The 17,784-nt window shown below is 44.8% G+C and overlaps 1 protein-coding gene across 3 annotated transcripts in view; it reads right to left on the bottom strand.

The window, feature by feature from the left end:
- Positions 1-1,009: 1,009 nt before the first annotated feature.
- PRDM2 (PR/SET domain 2) overlaps positions 1,010-17,784 on the bottom strand; it is a 40,048-nt gene continuing 23,273 nt past the window's right edge. For 2 of the 3 annotated variants that reach the window (XR_013923264.1, XR_013923265.1), the window contains exons 3-6: positions 12,798-17,157; positions 1,823-1,958; positions 1,653-1,719; positions 1,010-1,100 (exon numbers count right to left, since the gene is read on the bottom strand). Coding sequence is in view for 1 of the 3 variants with exons in the window: in XM_080358741.1 (XP_080214867.1) it covers positions 10,298-10,310; positions 12,798-17,157 (4,373 nt within the window). In the remaining 2 variants the exon portion in view is untranslated. Of the gene's footprint in view, positions 1,101-1,652; positions 1,720-1,822; positions 1,959-8,817; positions 10,311-12,797; positions 17,158-17,784 lie in introns of those variants that run through there. The other variant, XM_080358741.1, reaches the window with a different exon arrangement.

Raw genomic sequence — 17,784 nt, 5'->3', positions numbered from 1 at the left:
AATCCCAAACCCGGACGGTAAATTAGAAGGAATCCTGCAAAAACTTGCCTTGCCAGAAGGAAGCCTTGATCTTGGAGGTGAAATCTGCGCGGCCCCAAGGAGCACCCTGCCAGGTGATGCACCCATGTGTGATTGTCACTGTTTTGGGCCAAGAGGTAAGAGACCTTTCTGCACTGCATTTTACCAACCTGTTTCTTCAACTTGGCTTCGCTGGCTGCCTTCACCGCTACCTTCATGATGTCCTATCCACAGGACCGTGGAAACCAGGCAGGCTGGTATCGAGGGTCGCAAACACAAGGTTTGTATTTAAGGAAAGCGTTGCTCGATACTGCACAGCGATACGTGCGTTTGATCCTCTCGCTAAAGAAATCAAACCTGACTGTAACAAGAGTACCAGACTGGCAGCAAATGTCATGGCAGCTTTTGAGGAATGGATGCTGGTCCCTTTATGGAACTGGGCTTTTTCATGGAGATGATGTAGCAGGTGGTCTTCAAAAAAACTGTGGGTCCTGACACCCTTGGAAAGCAATGGCATCGTGCCCGTTAAAGCTAATGGTACGAAGTGAAGCGACTGGGGTACCCACAGACTCTGGAAACCTCAGCCAAACCTACTGCTCCCTTCAGTGGATTTTTGCGAGATGCCCAGTTCTTTACCCGTTAGGATGTAAAGTAGAAACTAAAATGATGTAACAGTCTTTTCAGAATTTAATTGCATAGTATGTTAAACCCCTCTGTGTTCTACCAGGAAGAGGAGACTCATCCAGACCCATCAACCCTCTGGACATGGTTAATCTGCCTGCAATTGTCCCAACATTTCTCCACGCTATTCCACTGGCTGTTGATGCGTGGACTCCATGAGACCTCCAGATCACCCTCTCACCAGCATCCCCAGCTCATCGCTCCTGGAGAAGGCAGGAGCCCTGCTCCACGTCTGTCCCTCTGGAAGGGAGGACAAGATGACACCGTTGCTTCCAGCAGAAGGAACCTCTGTCCCTGATGTCTACGGAGGAACCGCTCTCACCTCATTCGAGACAAAGCAGGAGAAGATAATGCTTGAGGATCACTTCACCTCGTCTTTTCCAGTCAAAAATTTCTAGTACCTGCAAATACACAGGGAGTTGCGGTTAGTTGGAGTCAGCTTCGAGACGAAGCCGAGTACCAGCCCTGTGACAGCGAGCTGGAAGCAGGGCCATCAGCGAGTGCTGGCCAGGAGAAATGCCCACGATTCAACTTTTGCTTGGGTTTCCCACAACTCAATGGTCTGTGCTGCAGTCAGGGGCGTTTAACATTTCGTTAGCAACCACTCCCCTTATTCAGGAGATAGTAAACTTCAGAATTTTACTAACATTTCCCTCAAATGTTATTGTTTTGAATGTATTTAACAAAGAATGAATTCCACGCTGCAGAGTGTTGATTCTGCTGGCACTCATTCTCACCTTTACCTTTATACACATAAGTATAACATCCATTAGCTTTACATGTTCCTGTGCAGCCTCACCTGGGCGTTCCTGCTCCAGCAGGGGGATTGGACTAGATGATCTTTTGAGGTCCCTTCCAATCCCAAACACACTGTGATACTGTGATACTGTGATACATTGGTGTGAAGGAGGAGATTATTACAGGTGGGGAAATGAAGCAGCAGAAGACAGTACCTTGTTTAAAGTCAACCAACAGGAGATCAGCTCAGTTTCACCAGTAACACTGGACCAGATCATTAACCTGTCAAAGCCCAAATGCTTCATTACCCCAGTTTATCTCACCAAAACCCCAGAGAGGCAGAGGACACGCCAGCTCTGCGCATCCTCCGGTGCCATCGCCGTACCTGGTTCGCTCGGCCATGTGGAAGAGTCTATTCCTTGAAGAACTGGGATGCTGCGCAGTTGGGTTTCTTACACTGCCTGGCGCTGGTGTTATGCGAGGAGGAGGAGGGACATCTAGAGGCCATGCGGAGCCTGTAACTGTACAAAGAGGCAGAAAACACTCAAAACGTGTTAGGGAACTGGGGCAAAAAATCCCCAGCCAAAGAAACCAAAACCAAAGACATGCTTTAGTGGCCTATAGAGGCTTTGGTAAGTGATGAGACACCCTTCACTCCACCCACTCTGCAAGCACTGAGAGCCACTTCTCAAGGCAAGAGGGGCTTTTTACCTTGTTCTGAACTTACCCTGCGAGTATTTAAGTAGGAAACAGACAATAGCAAGTGGAAGCAGCGTCCAGCCCCCCACCCCATGTCCCAGCCAGAGACCCTCCAACGGGGACAGACACACAAACCCAGATATGTGAAGAGCAACTAGAAGAGTTACCATCTGTTTCCTCAGGATACTCCATATCGGGTTTTAAATCACATACTTCAGGATAATACCCCATCTGCTCATTTTCCCCAGGGTCAAAGCCTGTGGGACACTTTTGCCGTGCAGCGAGCGCTGCAGTGTCTGTACATGATACGTTATTTCACTTCAAATTCTAAACTAAGTCCAAGAATGCCAAAGTGAAAAGCAGAGATTTTAATTGACAGTGTTACACCTCTGCCGATGGTGATTTCGAGGAGAAAACATCACTCAATGCAAAGGCAGTGGAAAGACTCATGTTCTGAACATACAAACTGTAAATGTATACCCAGGCTAAACTTCCTTACACCAAAGGATTACAAAAAGTCCCTATTTGTTTTTAAATTCAGCCCCTTTTGGGATCTTGCACGTACTTGTAGCTCCTTGGGGCGTTCAGACACGTCTGCTCCCCGCACCCCGTACGTGCGGTGATCACGTACCCACCTCTGCGCAAACCCTTCCCAAGTCCAACCTAACACAGCTACTCATGTTCTTCCAAGGGAACAGCTTTTGAAATCTAATTTTATTACATAACAACACACCTAAGACAAGCGAAAAGTTCAGGTTTCCTCCGGGTTCTTTTAAAAGTTCAATAATCCCCTTTTTCAAGGGGATTTCGGTTACTGTTCGCCCTCACATACAGATTTTGTTGTGCAGTGTAACTGCCAGTTAGACAAAGAAGTGCAAAATTTTCCATTACAGCAGAAAAACAAAACCACAGAAATGTAGAGAAGTAAGAAATTTGATTATTTCCCACTTACAACTTGTGGTTGAAATCATCTGCTAAAGTTCTGCTATTGTTCTATGTAAATCGTGCTCTCCAGCCATTGTGAATTGAACGCTGGAGCATCCGTCTCGTGCGCAAGATTCACAAAGTGGTCAACAAAAGCCACATTTTCTTGTCCCATATAAGGACTGTTACCAAGGGAAACTGAAGAACATCCAAAATAAGTTCAGTTTGTTTGGCTTCACTTCTTCACTACAACTAGAAGAGATAAATTTGAGTTTCTTTTTATGTAGAATGTTTCCATTTAAGCAACACTTAACGTCAAAAAATTAATGATGACTTGTAAAGGTTCTTGGATAACGGGTAACATCTGCATGTTATTGCAATGCGCCAATGCCTAGATCCTGTGGGAAACCTTAACAAAAAGCCTTGAATCCAAAGAGACGAAGCATCTGAGAAAATCTGACCAAACGCACACCCCTCGTCCTCCCACGAAACAACACGCTCCTTCACCCCCTCATCTCATCTGGTTTTAAAGCTAATAGATCATTGGGTCGTTATGCAGAAGTTCAGGATTAGAGGACCAAGATAAAAAGGAATTGTTTTTCTAGCTAGAAATCGAAATCGAGTTCTTAATGGAGTTTTACTGTTGCTTGCTGCTCTCAATTAACCGCGCACGGAAACCGTGCAGCAAAGCACCGACAGCGACGTTTGCTCTACCAAAGCGGTTCAGAAATCGGCACCCTCCTCCACACCGACATTAAACCAAAGTGGGTCGAGAACTTGAATTTACAGAGCCTGTTTCAAGAACTGCAGGGACATCTGGGTGTTTGAGGAGGAACTCCCAGCGTTTGCCGTCTCGGAGGGGCCGGGGAGCTGGAACACCCCAGGAAGAGCTCTTGGTGTTGCTATTCCTGGCGCTGTCACTTCGCACCTGCTCTCGCCATCACCCGTGCTGGGGTAACTGGAGACCAGCAAGAGAAAAGGAATCATTGAGCGGCCTGTGCTGACACTGCTGTGCAATAAGGATTGATTAGGGGAGCGCCAAGGGGGCTGCACCCCGGCCCCAGCAGACACCCCCGTTCTTGCAAACCCCCTGTGCACATACTGCGCTTGCAAGAAAAATAGCACAGGAATCAAATGTTAGGCAGCAGGAAGGACTCACCTACACTGTTTTCTCTGTCAAGTAGGGTTTCTAAATTAGGATAAACAGTTTTGGTAACTATTAGCTATTCTATAAATTCAAGCCAAACCGAAAGTTTCAACGATGCTATTTTTTCACATGTAGACGGGGCCCAAAGCGCTCGCTTTTGACTGAAAGCACAGCCCAACAAGAGACAAATCACTGAACTTGGTGAGACTTGCTACAATAAATTCACTGAGGTCGTACAGCCTCCCATCCTTAGATCTGCCGGTGGTTTATGGTGTGAGTCAGGACCAGAATCCCCGTTTTTCAGATGCAGAACTGAGTCAGAAAGAAAGTGATTTGCCCAGGAAATCCGCAGCCTGGAACTGGGGCAGGAACCGAGACTGGGGTTCCCCTGTCAGACTGAGCTACTGTCCCCAGGTTAAACTGAATACTTAAGAAATTTCACTTTGTCTAAATCCAATTCCTACCTCCAGACACCCTCCTAGGCCACCGAGCCTTGAAACGAGCAGCACGAACTAGAATGCAAGTGAAAATTCCAGCTCCTGGCACACACCCTCCCCTCTGACATTCTCCAAATACATCAGGTATTTTTAATGCAAATTCCCTTGTCTCCGACCACACTTGTGCCGTGAACATTCTTCCCGTGGTGAGTTTCGCTCACTAAAAATGCCCCAGAAAAGGCACGTTATTGTGGGAATGGACTGAACCGATACGGTCGTGGTCACGCCGGCGAAATTCAGTGAACAGTCATCCCAGCGCGTGATCAAACATTCAGGTAATTTAGGTTCACAGTTGAACCTCAATCAAAGCGTGTTTTTCTTGCACGGCTTATACATCTATGCTCCTAACCTAAAAAACCCCCATGCATATGGTCCGAAATCTCAGCCCCAGGCACACACACTCCAACAGAGTCGGAACAACAGGCACATTTTCTATCCAAAGTGTTTACTCCTCTTGAATAAAACACAGACTGAGTCCTAAAATAATTTACTGCCTGCAAAAATAAAATAAGATAAAAAGGTGTGGATGATTAAAGGTAAATTCCTGGCTTTGCAGGACTAGGCGAGGTAACTTTATAGGCCAGAAGGCAAGTGAGAGCGCTTGGGGATAAATGAGATTGCTGGGCTCTCTGCTCCCAGGCAGAGCTGAACCATGTGTTGCTAACCTCAGTGGCATGTGCTCTCTTGCACCAGCATATTGCTTAATGAGAAAATAAATACACAAAACAAGGGCTTGGAAAAACATCAAGCACCAATTACATGTTTTGGGGGTTTTTTTTAAGTGAAACAAAATATTTAGCAAAAAGGCTTGTGGATAGAATGTTGTTGAGGAGGATGCAGAGAGTCCTGTCTCTCTGTATGAAAACTGGGGGAGCAGCAGAGACCAAAAAGGATCTTAATGTGCTGGGCTATTGCAAGATTTAAGTGTGTTTATTTATGAAAGCAGTAAAAAAAGCTGAAACACGTCGGGATTTTATCTCGCAATCATGTGGTGCTAAAGGACAGAATGTGAATATTATGATTTTATGGTCAGGCCTTTCATGAATCTAAACTGGAAAAACCTGTTGGTGCAAGCCTTGGTGTTCTCGGCTTTCAAGGTGCTGAGCAGCACTGAATCACAGGGGCTCCAAGAACTTCAGAGCAGCATTGCTGCCCCGCGGTAACACAGAAACCGTTTCATGCACATGCTCTGGAGTTCAAGTTCCTTCATTGCCGACCTGGTTCCAGCCCCAGGAAATCCCACTTCAGACTGTGATTAACCGCAGTGACCAACGGCCGAATCGCCACCGAGAACTGTTGGAAAAACTCTCACGCCGTGTTGCAGCTCACCTGGGGAACTACCTCATGTTCAGGGATCAGTATCGTTCTACTTGATTAGATTTTCCAAAGCAACTGGTGACCTGAAGTAGCCACTTTAAAGGGATTCATCACTGATGGCTACTGAGCTCTTTTGGAAGATCAGTCTCCTGGATGCTGCTTCCAAATGGAGCTGGAAGAAATTATTAGTCACTTTAAGAAATCTTGGTCTAGATCTATACATTTAGATGTAGAGTATCAGGTCAGCAATTAATCTTCCTGCCCTTTTAAGGAAGCCCAGAGCACCGTGCAAGCCAGAAGGTGCACAACGGTGCATTAAAACCAGCAGTACTTAGGGTCACTCACAAGCTATTTGTCTGTCACAGGTTATCACTTGCACCTCAGCTTCTTGAACTTGATTCGAGGAAGAGCTGGAACTGGCCCCTCAGTTTTGGAAATGAGGTCATAAAACTCCGTAAGCAAAGGGAGTGCTACTCATTTCTACATTTGAAATGGAAAATTGACACATCACGCTGCCAGGATCCAGCTTGCTGTGATATCTCCCTCGAGAAAACCATCGGGAACAAAACCAGAAGACTTTCAATAAAAGGCTCACAATACGAAATGCCAAAAAAACATTGTAGCAAACACAGCAGCATCAATCCCAGCACAGGTACTTCACACAAAGGGCAGAAACCAGCACACACGGGGCCTGGCCCATCACTGAACCGTCCTGCAACGCCTCAGGCCAAACACATGTAAGACAATCTCTGATATAAGCTGGTTTTAAACCCTTCTAGCAAACTGGATCATGGGGGAAAAGAAAAAAAAAGGTAAACAGAACCACAGAATGTCAGGGATTGGCACTCACCCTTTATGTATCTGTAAACACGAATGAGGTCAGCCCTCAGTCTCCTCTTGTCCAGCTCCAGAGCCCCAGCTCCCTCAGCCTTTCCTCACACGGGAGATGCTCCACTCCCTTCAGCATCTTGGTGGCTGCGCTGGACTCTCTGCAGCAGTTCCCTGTCCTGCTGGAACTGAGGGGCCACAACTGGACACAAGATTCCAGGTGTGGTCTCCCCAGGGCAGAGCAGAGGGGCAGGAGAACCTCTCTGACCTACTGACCACCCCCTTCTAACCCACTCCAGGTCCCATTGGCTTCCTGGCCACAAGGGCCCAGTGCTGGCTCATGGTCACCCTGCTGTCCCCAGGACCCCCAGGTCCCTTTCCCCTACGCTGCTCTCTAATAGGCCATTCCCCAACTTACACTGGAACCTGGGGTTGTTCCTACCCAGATTCAAGACTCTACACTTGCCCTTGTTCTATTTCATTACATTTTTCCCTGCCCAGCTCTCCAGCCTGTCCAGGTCTCTGATGGCAGCACAGCTTCCAGTGTCACCACTCCTCCCAGCTTGGTGTCATCAGCAAACTTGCTGACAGTCACTCTATTCCCTCGTCCAAATAATTGATGAATATATTGAATAATACAGGCCCCAGCACTGTCCCCTGAAGCACTGCACTAGATCCAGTCCTCAACTGGACTCTGCCCATTGACCACGACTTTCTGGCTTCTTCCCTTCAGCCGGTTCGCAGTCACCTCACTACCCGGTCTATCACGCTGTGATAGATCTCATTGCAGTATTGCTGTTTTCATTAAACTGACACGGTGTTTGATCTTGACCAGCGTGTGTCAGCCTCTGTAAACAGGACAAGTTTAATTGTTTTCATTGCCTGTTTGGATGGGTTTCAAAAGATGTCAGCACTTTCTGGGCATCGTTACAGCTTTATTGTTGCGTTTAGATCGTCAAGAGGCAGTTAGAAAAGCCACAGAGATTCAATTATGCAGATCAGATGCAATAGGAACTAGGAGAGCTGTACATTTTCTGCCTGTGGTGAGCAGCCTATTTAGGAAAGACACTTCTGTGATGATTAGGGCTCATTTTGGAACAGATCTGCATCCCATAGCACATCACCTGCAAACACGGGTGAACCAGGGTCGGGACACAACAGGATTTAACAGCAGAGAAACAGTAAAGAAAACGGCAATAGGATTTCTGCCATAATATTAAGGAGCTAGGGAAGGAATTGGGTTTATTTATGTGCAGCTTTGTACCAGATTTTCCCTATCTGTTCCAATTCAGGGAAAACTTTGTTATGGAGAGAATAACAGCCAAGGAATGATCTATCACATGAGAAAATACACAGGGAGCTCTTGTCAAAGAATCTTACTCAAACAGAAGTATTAATTTGAATAGACAACTACATAAAATATTAAATGGCTACTGGATTAGTAGTGAATATGCTAAGAAATGGGTCACTGCAATAGCGCCAGTCGTAGCGATGGTACATTGTTCCATCCGATGTCACACTAACACGGACACAGATGCCGCCAGCTCCACTGCAGGGGACAGAATGAGCATCTCAGTGCTGGAATACAACAGCCCAGAACTCTTTACATGTATTTGTTCACATTAAACTACTCCACAAGTTTAAAGCATTTAAAATTAGAACATCATAATATCAGAAAAAGTTGAAGATGTGTGTAATTTTAATTAAAATAGTTTAAATTTACTGTGTCCACAATTAAAAGAAACAAAAATATCTAAGACTAACTCCAAAGCGTCAAATTGGTAGAAACTCGTTTCCATGAACTGGGTGTAGACAAGGAGAGGATGCAAGCAGACTTAATTCCTTCTAGATGTACATTGTTCTGTTTGCCCTGCTACATCTGGTTTCCATACAAAAGGCGAGTTTCCCACAAGTTTTCCAAAAGTTTGCTTTATTGGTTACAGTTATAGAAAATGTGTCATGATGGTTCCATCTAGTTGGTCATTAAGTGCTTGCAACACCACAGAGACTCTCATACATCTCAGGCTTACGTGATATTTGAAGAGGGATTATTTTCTTCCAGCATGAAATACAGTTGCTTACCTGCATTTAGAGGCTCTCCAGCAAGGCTACAGCGTTCAAAAGCAACGACAACCCCACTTTTATGTCAAATTGTAATTTTTAATGTTTGCATTAGAATAGTCTTTATATCACTCTCCAATAGAAGAAACAATATAACTAACAGCAAACTTTAATACAGGAACATGCTCCAAGATTAACAACCCAAAAGGAAAACAAAATGAAATTAATGTAAAATGTAAATCACATATAGTACAATTGAAGTGTCCAAAACAATTTAAATAATTTTAAATATTTTATTTTTTTTTTTAAACTTGCTACAAATGCTTTATACAATATTTCAACAGAAAGTCCCCATAACAGAAATGTAACAAAATGGGAATGATAGTGAAAGTGAAAGTGGCACAAATTCACCAAACAAGTAATAAACTACAAATTTTAAGAGGTAGATTACTTTTTAAGTCAAGAACAAAAAAGAAAAGGGGTGGCTGGATAAAGAAACTAGTCACGTCCCATCAGTTCCGTCGTTAACCTCGAAAGCTCTATGAACACATGACAAACGGTATTTCCATTAAAACTGTTATGAACAACAGACCAATTTGCTGTCTTAAGTTATTAGAAGTGTACGACCTTTTAGAGTAATTATATATTTAACTTTCAAAATATACAGGTACGTAGTCCTGGTCTAGCCTTCTTATCGATAAAAAGATACACTGCATTCATTATATATATGGTATTTAGAAATCGATATCAGTATCTCACCGCTATATAAAGTTTCATTTGCATGTATAAATAGGAATTTGGAAAAATCCATAAAACATCCCAACAAGGCTTTTTTCCCCGCTGTGTGCTGGACATCTAAAAGACTCAGAAAGTGAGGAATAGGTGGGAAGAAATGAGGTTGGGCTCTACCCATTCGCTTCAACAAAAGGCTTTAAGGGACTTCATACGTGACAACAACACCGAGTGCAGCAACATCTGTTGTCCCTGAATCTCCACTGAGTTATTGACCAACCGAAGGAACCTGTTTTGCCACAGACAGCCGGGACAAACCAGGACCTGCGCAAACACCACAGCAAAAGGTTTGCTTGAGTTAATCGCACCATTTCTTTTGATGGTTTCACAGGTTTGGTTTTTAATAGTACCCTTTCTCTTTTATCTGAATCATCCTGTAGCCCAGTGCATGTGTCAGGCACGAAACAAAAAACCTCTACCCGCCACTGAATCTTAGCAAGAAGCCCGCAGGCAATTTTAGGATTCTGAGTCAGCTGCAGCTGGTTTCGCAAGCTTGCTGGATTTCACATCCATTGGCGTAGTGCTTATCCTAAGTGGAGCATGCAACAGCTCTACCATGGCATTAAAGGATTTGTTTGTTTGTTTGGTTTGGTTTTTACAGGAGATTCCTAGAAAATAAAAAACAAAAACTGAAGATAAATGACAAAACCAAGTCTTTGAGAACGGAGTATGCTTACACAGAGAAACGGAGAGGTGAGACACAACCGTGGAGACAAGTATTACATGAAGCAAGTCTTAAAAAAATATGAAGATTTCCTGGGAAAAGATAAAACCAACAGTGCCGACATAGCACAGAACCAAAGTTAGCCTCACAGAAACCCAGAATGTCAGAGGTTGGAAGGGACCTCAAAAGCTCATCCAGTGCAATCCCCCCAGGGAGCAGGAACACCCAGATGAGGTTACACAGGAAGGTGTCCAGGCGGACATCATCCATCCACCTCGTTATGTCCTCATAAAAGTCAATGGGGTTGGTCAAGCATGACTTCCCCTTGGTGAAGCCATGTTGACTGCCCCTAATGACCCTCTTATCCTTGATATGCCTTGAGATGGCACCAAGGAGAAGTCGTTCCATCAGTTTCCCAGGGATGGAGGTGAGGCTGACTGGCCTAGAGTTACCCAGGTCCTCCTTCTTGCCCTTTTTGCAGATTGGAGTGCCATTTGCTTTCCTCCAGTCCTCAGGCACCTTTCCCATTTCCCAAGACTTGGCAAAGATGACGGAGAGCGGTCCAGCAATGACCTCAGCCAGCTCCCTCAGCACCCGCGGGTGCATCCCATCCAGACCCATGGATTTATGGATGTCCAGATTGCCTAACTGCTCCCTAACCCAGTCCTCATCAACCCAGGCAAACTCCTCCATCGTCCTGCCTTCCTCTGGGGCCGCAGGGGTACGGGGCTCCTCAGAACAGCCTCCAGCAGAGCAGACAGAGACAAAGAAGGCATTCAGTAACTCTGCCTTCTCTGTATCTTCTGTCACCAGGGTACCCACCTCGTTCATCAGAGGGCCTACACTGCCTCTGGTGTTAGTTTTATCTGCCACGTACTGGAAAAAGCTCTTCCTGTTGTCCTTGACCCTTCTCACCAGGTTTAATTCTAAGGAGGCCTCTGCTTTCCTAGTTGCCTCCCTACACCCTCTGACAACAGCCTTATATTCTCCCCAAGTGGCCAGCCCCTCCTTCCACGATCTATAAACTCTCCTCTTCCACCTGAGCACACCCAGCAGTTCCGTGTTTAACCACGCAGGTCTCCTGGCTCCCTTCCTTGACTTCCTACATGTCGGGATGCTCTGATTTTGTGTCCGGTAGGAACAGTCCCTGAACACTGACCAACTATCTTGGGCCCCTTTACCTTCAAGCAGCCTTGCCCATGGCATTTCTCCAGCGATTGCCTGAAACGGCCAAAGTTTACCCTGCTGAAATCCAGGGCTGCAATTCTGCTTGCTATCCTGCTCCTGCCACAGGAGATCCTGAACTCCACCATCTCATGGTCGCTGCAACCCAGGCAGCCCTCAACCTTTACTGCTTCAACCAGACCCTCCTTGTCAGTGAGGATGAGGTCCAGCAGTGCACCTCTTCTAGTCGGCTCCTCCACCCTTTGCATCAGAAAGTTCTCGTCAAGGCACTGGAGGAACCTCCTAGACTGGGGCCAGCCAAGTCGTCCTTCCAACAAACATCAGGGAAGTTAACTAACTCTTCATTACCAGTGAGCTTTGTGCAAGTTAATCAATAAATCAGACACCTATTTCTAAGACACTCTTGGAAAGCTCCATTTCAATATCACCACCGGGATCTTATGGGCAGACAGGGCAGGAATGTGCTAATAAAGTCATAAACAGTTGATTTGAGAGACTACATGAAGACAGAAGTGGGGACTCAGGCACGTAGATTAAGATTTTATTTATTTATTGAGGTATTACCCTTTCCTGTGATTAAAATGCTTCTTGTCAAAAAGAAACAGAACTTTAATTATAAAATTTGTTTATACTGAAACATAAGAGTGTGATACTTCTAACAAATTTACATGTTCATATATCTTTTCATACAAGGCTATTTCCCTTATATTAAGTATTTAATGATCTGACTCAATTAGTATGTACATACACTTCCGAAGTATTTGGTCATGGCTTTTTTTATACGATATGCAGAGCACGCTTTCTTGATAGAAAAACCAGCAATGCAAGTTATTTTAGCGAGTAAAAAACGCAGTCAGGATTTTTAGCTTAGCAAACCACCATAAACTAAACCGAGAATGATCTGGGGCCACCATACACATTAGATATCAAATACAAGGTTGCCGTCTCCAATAACATCAAGTTTAATGACGTTAAGTTTAGTTGCACTTGGGCACTGACATTTTTTTCCAGAGTTTTCAATTCAGTTTACAGAGAAAGCCACTCTCTGTACAAACTACATATTATTTCATGACAAAATGCATCAAGTATGTACATCGTACCCCAGCATCACTGAGCTACTTAACCACGTTCGAGGAAACGCAACCTTTTTTTATATTTGAGAAATTCAAAAACAAAGACCAAGAAAATCAGCAAAATAGTGAGCAACGCGCTCCTGTGTTGCTTCAACTTCAAATTAAACGCTTACCTGAAATCTTTTAGCTCTTGCTTTGTACTTTCGTCTCTTTTGTTTTCCGCCGCCTCTGCGTTTGCTGCCTGCTGCAGGCTCCGCGTGATCGGCCCCCCAATCCTCTCGTGAGACTTGACAGCGAACCTGTCTGCCTTTTTCTTACTCGCCACAGCAGATTTACTTGGCAAAACCGCTTTATTATTCCTTTGTATTCTGACGTGCAATTTGCGGGACACTTTGCTTGAGATTCCGGAGGAATTGTTCTTAGCGATCACCTTAGTTTTTTTCCCATCGACGTGGGACATTCTGGACACTCTCACAGGACTAGAGTTCCTCAACGACGAAGAGGAATTTGGCTTTTTAGAGCGAATCGAAGATACGAATTTCACGTTTTGTTTGGATTTGAAGGATGCGGAGGGCAGCTGGAGCTGTGCGGGTCCCGAGGTCCGCGCTCTGGTCTTGCCCAAGTGGGGCTGCGTGCTCTGCATTTTGATTTCTGCATCTGCCGTTCTCCTGCGCAGGCTGTTGCCTTTTTCGCTGCTTGCAGGTGAAGGAGAACTTGCACTTTTTTTTGAGTTCTTTTTAGAGGAGGGAGAGATGGGTTTTTTGGGACAGCTGTATGATGCGTGCTTATTCAAACTCCCGATATAAGTAAACTCTCTGTTACAGTAGGGGCAGATGTGAGAGTCTGACTCGGACGGATTATTTTTCAGCTCTGCCTTCTGCTGGGCAGATTTCTTTTTTTGCAAGATAGCCTTCTGGACAAGCTGGTTTTTCTTTTTCAATGCACTTATTTTCAGTTTATTTGAAGACATTTTGCTAATCTCAACATTGAAATTAAGTCTTTTGGGCTGACCCATTCGCCTGAAGGCGTTCTTTCCAGGGCCGGCTATGACAACCATGCCATTCTTTGGCTGCACCGTTTGTTTCAGTGGTACTGGATTCTTTTTAGGTGTGTATCTCTTTTTGTCACTGGCAGATGCACAGGCCAATATGTGTTTGTGTAACTCAGGCATGTTATCAACACTCTTACCACATTTTGTGCATCGAATGGCAGTAGTAAAAGTCTGTGGAATATTGTGGGTTGTGAAGTTTGTTGCGGTAACTCCAATACCCATAGGATTCCGGTGGTGATATTGAAATGGAGGTGGTTTAAAGCTTGGGTAGTGTTGATTGAGGCCCATACGAACATCTGGATCTTTCGATTTGACTCCAGATGCCATTATTTTTATAGTAGTATAAAGCTCTTCAGAGGAATCATTCAGATCTTCATCGTCCTCCTCTTTAGAAGGTTCCAAAGAATCTTTGGGCAGGCTCTGCATGTGCTCCACGTTGGCCTTACTGGGGTCCGTGAAATTCTGGGGTCTCAAAGTCCCACTTTCAAACTGATGATGTGTGCACTCCTTGTCTGGATGGAGATCCCGCTGATGCTGTTGCAAATTGCACAAAAAAGCAAATTCCTTTTTACAGATGGAGCAAACAAAGATGTTTCCCACTCCGTGAAGCAGAAAGCGATGTTCCGACAAGTCCGTTTTATCCCTAAAAAGCTGTACACAGAATTCACATTTGAAGGGCCATTCTTCAGCATGAATGGATAAATGCTTCGTTAGGTCTTTAATAGAAAGAAAAGGTGATTCACAGACATTGCACACAAAGCTTTTATTGAATGTTTCCTGCACTACTGATTCACTTGAAGTATGAGGATCTTCTCTTGCTTTCTGTTGCTCATTTTCAGCCTCTTCCTGTTTTATTATCGGCAGAGTATTTTCCAGATTATCAGCAGAGGAAACGACAGAAGAAACTACAGACAGAGGAGGCGGAGACGGAGATGATGAAGATGAAGAGGAGGAGAAAGAGGAGGACGAGGAGGATGAAGATGAGGAAGAGAGTGTGGGAGGACCAGGTGAAGCAGCAGAAATAAGAGGTTCAACAGAAGGAACGGGAGATGGAGAAGGAGAAACCGTGGGCGAAAGAACTGGCAGCGGGGACTGGGTAGTAGTGTTAGAAAGAGGAGATGGGCAGGAAGAAGTGTTGGTGGCACTGGCAGAGACATCTGGAATAGGTAACGGCATCGTTGGAAGAAGGGAAGGAGGCGATGTAGCAACGGTTAGGACAGGTGGGCAGGGCGGAGGGGAAGGAGGGTTGGTTGGCGTTAACAAAGGAGGCAGCTGGCACATGGAAGGCACAGCAGCCACCTGCGGCACAGGGGAAACTGAGGAACTGAGGGGCTGAGTGTCAAGAGAAGATGCAGAAAGAGCGGGATCCACGTCAGGGTCAGCCTGAGGCTCCAGGGGTTTGCTTGGGCTCGCGCTCCTGCTCACACCGAGCGCGCCGTCTGCGGCTGCGTCCGTTCCGTTGTACTCATTCAGCAGAACCTTCTGTAACATGCAAGTGGTTGGTTTCTTCTTCTTAACACCACTACAGGTTGGTTGGATGGAGTTTTCTTTGTATTCCCTAATTTCGGCATCACTGCAAGGCTTCTTATGCACGCTTAAATCTAAAACAGATTCCCAGGGAACCTGATTCTTATTTTTGACATCAGACCTCTGTTTCATGCCACTAGATAAATCCAGCGGCTGCTGGTTGCACACGTTGCCAAAAGTCGGAGCTGCTGTCCAGTCTTTTGATATTTTATAGTCTTCAAAGCACAGAGTGCTCAAAGTCTCTTTTTCCTCCCTTCCAGTCAAGTTCCAAGCAGGTGAGTTGCTGTGGCTTTCTAACTTTGGCATTTTTGAACTCCGAATATTATCATTCCACACAGTTTTTCCCTCACCTGATTTGACAAAGTCTCGAAGAACCGGACTGTGCTGGGGAGAACTGGGAGGAGAGCTGGTCCTTCTTTTAAACCTGCTGGATACTGGAGGCAAAATAGGGGATGATGTAACGGAAGGTCCTAGTTTGGGGATTTCACTTGGAGTCATCTTCTTACTGTCCTGTGTCTGAAGAAGCTGTTTTAATTTTGATGACAAATAAACACCTTTTTCTTTATGAAAAGGTAGGCTTTCTGTTGAAATGCTAGGAGGAAGATTTAAAGAACTAGTAGGAGTTACGGGTTCTGGGTCTACTTCAGTTTTTATTTTTGGTATGAGAGGAGGGCTGGCAGTTCTTCTCTTTTTGGATTCATTGCTCCCACTGCTGGAGGGTTCCTTGGGAGGTTCATTCACATGTGTTTGTGTCACCTTTAAATTCGGGGAGATTTCCACCGTAACTGGACTGATTATACAATTTAGGCCATACAAGTCTGCAGAGTTGGACTCCATCTGAATCACATCACAATTGCTAGTGCTGCTGTTGGACTGAATTTTACCATCAATATAATAATTTAAATTTTCAGAGATATTGCTGGAAATATCCATGATATAGACATCGTCTACTTCGCCTTCCTCTTCAATTTCTGTACTGGCTATGTACACGCTCTGGACTGGAGGGGCCTGCTCAGTCTGAAGCGGTGGCTCTTCAGTGAAGAATCCTTTTCTTCTGACACCTTTGGGAATAAGATGACGCTCGTGAACCCTACGCTGGTGCCTCCGCATGTTGGTGTGAGTTCCAAAAACCTTTTTGCAGTATTTGCACGGGTGCAATTCTTTGGGTTCCTTATTTTCCTCAGCAAAAGCAGAGTTTGACATTTCTTGGGCAACTTTCTCAGAATCCAAGGCAACAGAGTCTTGCACAAGACTGGAAACATTCAGATCATCTTTCAGACCATCATCCACAATCACTTGGTTATCAGCAACATTGTCCAAGTGTTGTGATGACGTCAGTGTCAGGAACGGTTTCCTTTTTGGCCCTGCCTCGTGGCGTCGCTCATGTCTTCGCCTGTTAATTTGAGTACCAAAGGCTTTCCCGCAGTATCGACACTTGAAGGCATGGTTGAAAGTAGAGATGTGGATGTGCATGTGGCGCTCAAGTCCTTGCTTTGTTGTAAACTTCCTCTCACAATGCTGACAGGGAAACATGAGTGTTTCCTGAACATCACCATTTGATTCACCTCTCGCTTTTGGAACTTTCACAACAAGCTTTTTCTTTGGAGAGCTTTCTGGAGATTCTTCTGATGTACTCTTTTGTTCTTCCAGAGAGTCTAACTTTTCGTCACATATCAAAGGCATTTCAGCATGTTCTTTAGGCATATTGATATCGTCCATCTCCTCTTCATCTTCCTCTTCTTCATCATCCTCCTCGTCATCATCATCTAAGTCATCTGAAGCACAGTTTATTGCTTCTCCTTGTTTGTCTTCTGTCACCATTTGTGGTTCACTGGTGGGACTGGGGACCATCAGCTTTGGAAGAACCTCTTGATTTACCATTTCCTGAATCACAGCTGTTTGCTCCAGGGACAGCACAGCAGAAACAGAAGGTGTTTCATCTTCCTCTTTATGACCTGACACAGAAAGTATGAAAAGAAAAGCATGAGACATTTTTACTTAACACTTAAAGTGTGCTGCACCTTTCTTCTGCCTTTTCCTCTAACACAATGTATCCAACATTCATGACTCAACACAAAACCAATTACTTCTGCTGTGATTCAGTACTGAGAGTAAAACTGTATCCAGAAATTTCCTTTCTGGAACTTCAGCAAGATGTAGCAACTGCCTGTACTTAACAAAGAATCTTTGGATCGAATGTTGTGGCCAAGAAACCCCAACCAGCCGGAAGAGCAGCGGGACATTTCAGGCAGAATTCGGAACGTTTCAGGAAACCTCCAAGAACCTTTCACTGACTTCTCTTACTGCGAATACGTGTCAGAGAAGTTCTGCAATACATATAAAGTAGACAGGAAGACTGTCGAGCCAATTTTGGATTTTGACTATTTTCCCCACATTATTAACATCCTTCTCATTCCTTATACCTGATTTTCCTGCAGCCATTGCCTGAGTGGCTATTCCTACACTCCTGAACCAGAGCCTGCATGCATCTCATGTACTTTATTTTAGAATAAAAACCTTGCTCTTCTGTTCTCAGGAGTTTGGATTTATATCTAGATTTTACAAATAAGCTTGTTTTTCCT

Source organism: Nesoenas mayeri, assembly GCF_963082525.1.
Source record: "Nesoenas mayeri genome assembly, chromosome: 24".
Classification (NCBI taxonomy): domain Eukaryota; kingdom Metazoa; phylum Chordata; class Aves; order Columbiformes; family Columbidae; genus Nesoenas; species Nesoenas mayeri.
This window is presented reverse-complemented; position numbering and strand designations above follow the sequence as displayed.